General features: G+C 35.6%; 1 protein-coding gene across 1 annotated transcript in view; it reads right to left on the reverse strand.

Annotated features, from left to right (window-relative positions):
* The window catches only part of LOC106535406 (leucine-rich repeat-containing G-protein coupled receptor 5), a gene marked incomplete at both ends in the record, with an annotated part of 3,405 nt that extends 2,562 nt beyond the window's left edge, over positions 1-843 (reverse strand). Inside the window, 1 exon segment of the mRNA XM_014032406.1 lies at positions 772-843. Coding sequence (XP_013887860.1) covers positions 772-843 — 72 coding nt within the window.
* Between the last annotated feature and the right edge of the window lie 64 nt (positions 844-907).

A 907-nucleotide genomic window follows, 5' to 3' on the forward strand; every position in this document is an offset into this window, starting at 1 on the left:
CATTTAGCAGATTTTTGAGAATTTTAGCTACTGTTGTGCTACATTTAGCTAGTGTTTTTAGACTTTTAGTTAGCATTTTGCTAATTTTACCTACCATTATGTTACTTTTAGTTAGTGTTTTGAGACTTTTCAGTTTTAGTTAGCCTTTTGCTACTCTTATCTAATATTATGACATTTAGCAAATTTTTGAGACTTTTAGCTACTGTTGTGCTACATTTAGCTAGTGTTTTTAGACTTTTAGTTAGCATTTTGCTAATTTTAGCTACCATTATGTTACTTTTAATTAGTGTTTTGAGACTTTTCAGTTTTAGTTAGCCCTTTGCTACTCTTATATAAATTATGTGACGTTTAACAAATTTTTGAGACTTTTAGCTACTGTTATGCTACATTTAGCTAGTGTTTTGGGGCTTTTAGTTTGCCTTTCGCTACTTTTAGCTAGTGCTTTGAGACTTTTAGTAACCATTATGCTACATCTAGCTAGTGTTTTTAGACCTTTCATTTTTAGTTAGCCTTTTGCTACTTGTAGCTACCATTATGCTACTTTTAGTTAGTGTTTTGAGACTGTTAGCTACCATTATGCTACATTTAACAAGTGTTTTACTTGTGCAGTTTGCACGTGTATTTTAAATTCTTGTGTTTGATTATTGTTTACTTGCAGCGTGGTTAGCATAAAGGCTAAACAGCAGCTGTTTTCTCGGGGGGTAGAAGTGGACAACTTGGATCTGGATCAGATCTTTGAATCTGGAACAGAATAAAGCTGAGTGTTCTTACAGCGAGCGCAGCGACATCAGACCAGTAAAGGTGTTCTCCTTCAGTTCCTCTATCTCGTTATGGTGCAGATCACTGCAACACACACACACGCACGCACACGCACACACACACACACACACACACACACACACACACA

This window comes from Austrofundulus limnaeus, unplaced genomic scaffold (genome assembly GCF_001266775.1).
Source record: "Austrofundulus limnaeus strain Quisiro unplaced genomic scaffold, Austrofundulus_limnaeus-1.0 Scaffold1443, whole genome shotgun sequence".
Taxonomy (NCBI): Eukaryota; Metazoa; Chordata; class Actinopteri; order Cyprinodontiformes; family Rivulidae; genus Austrofundulus; species Austrofundulus limnaeus.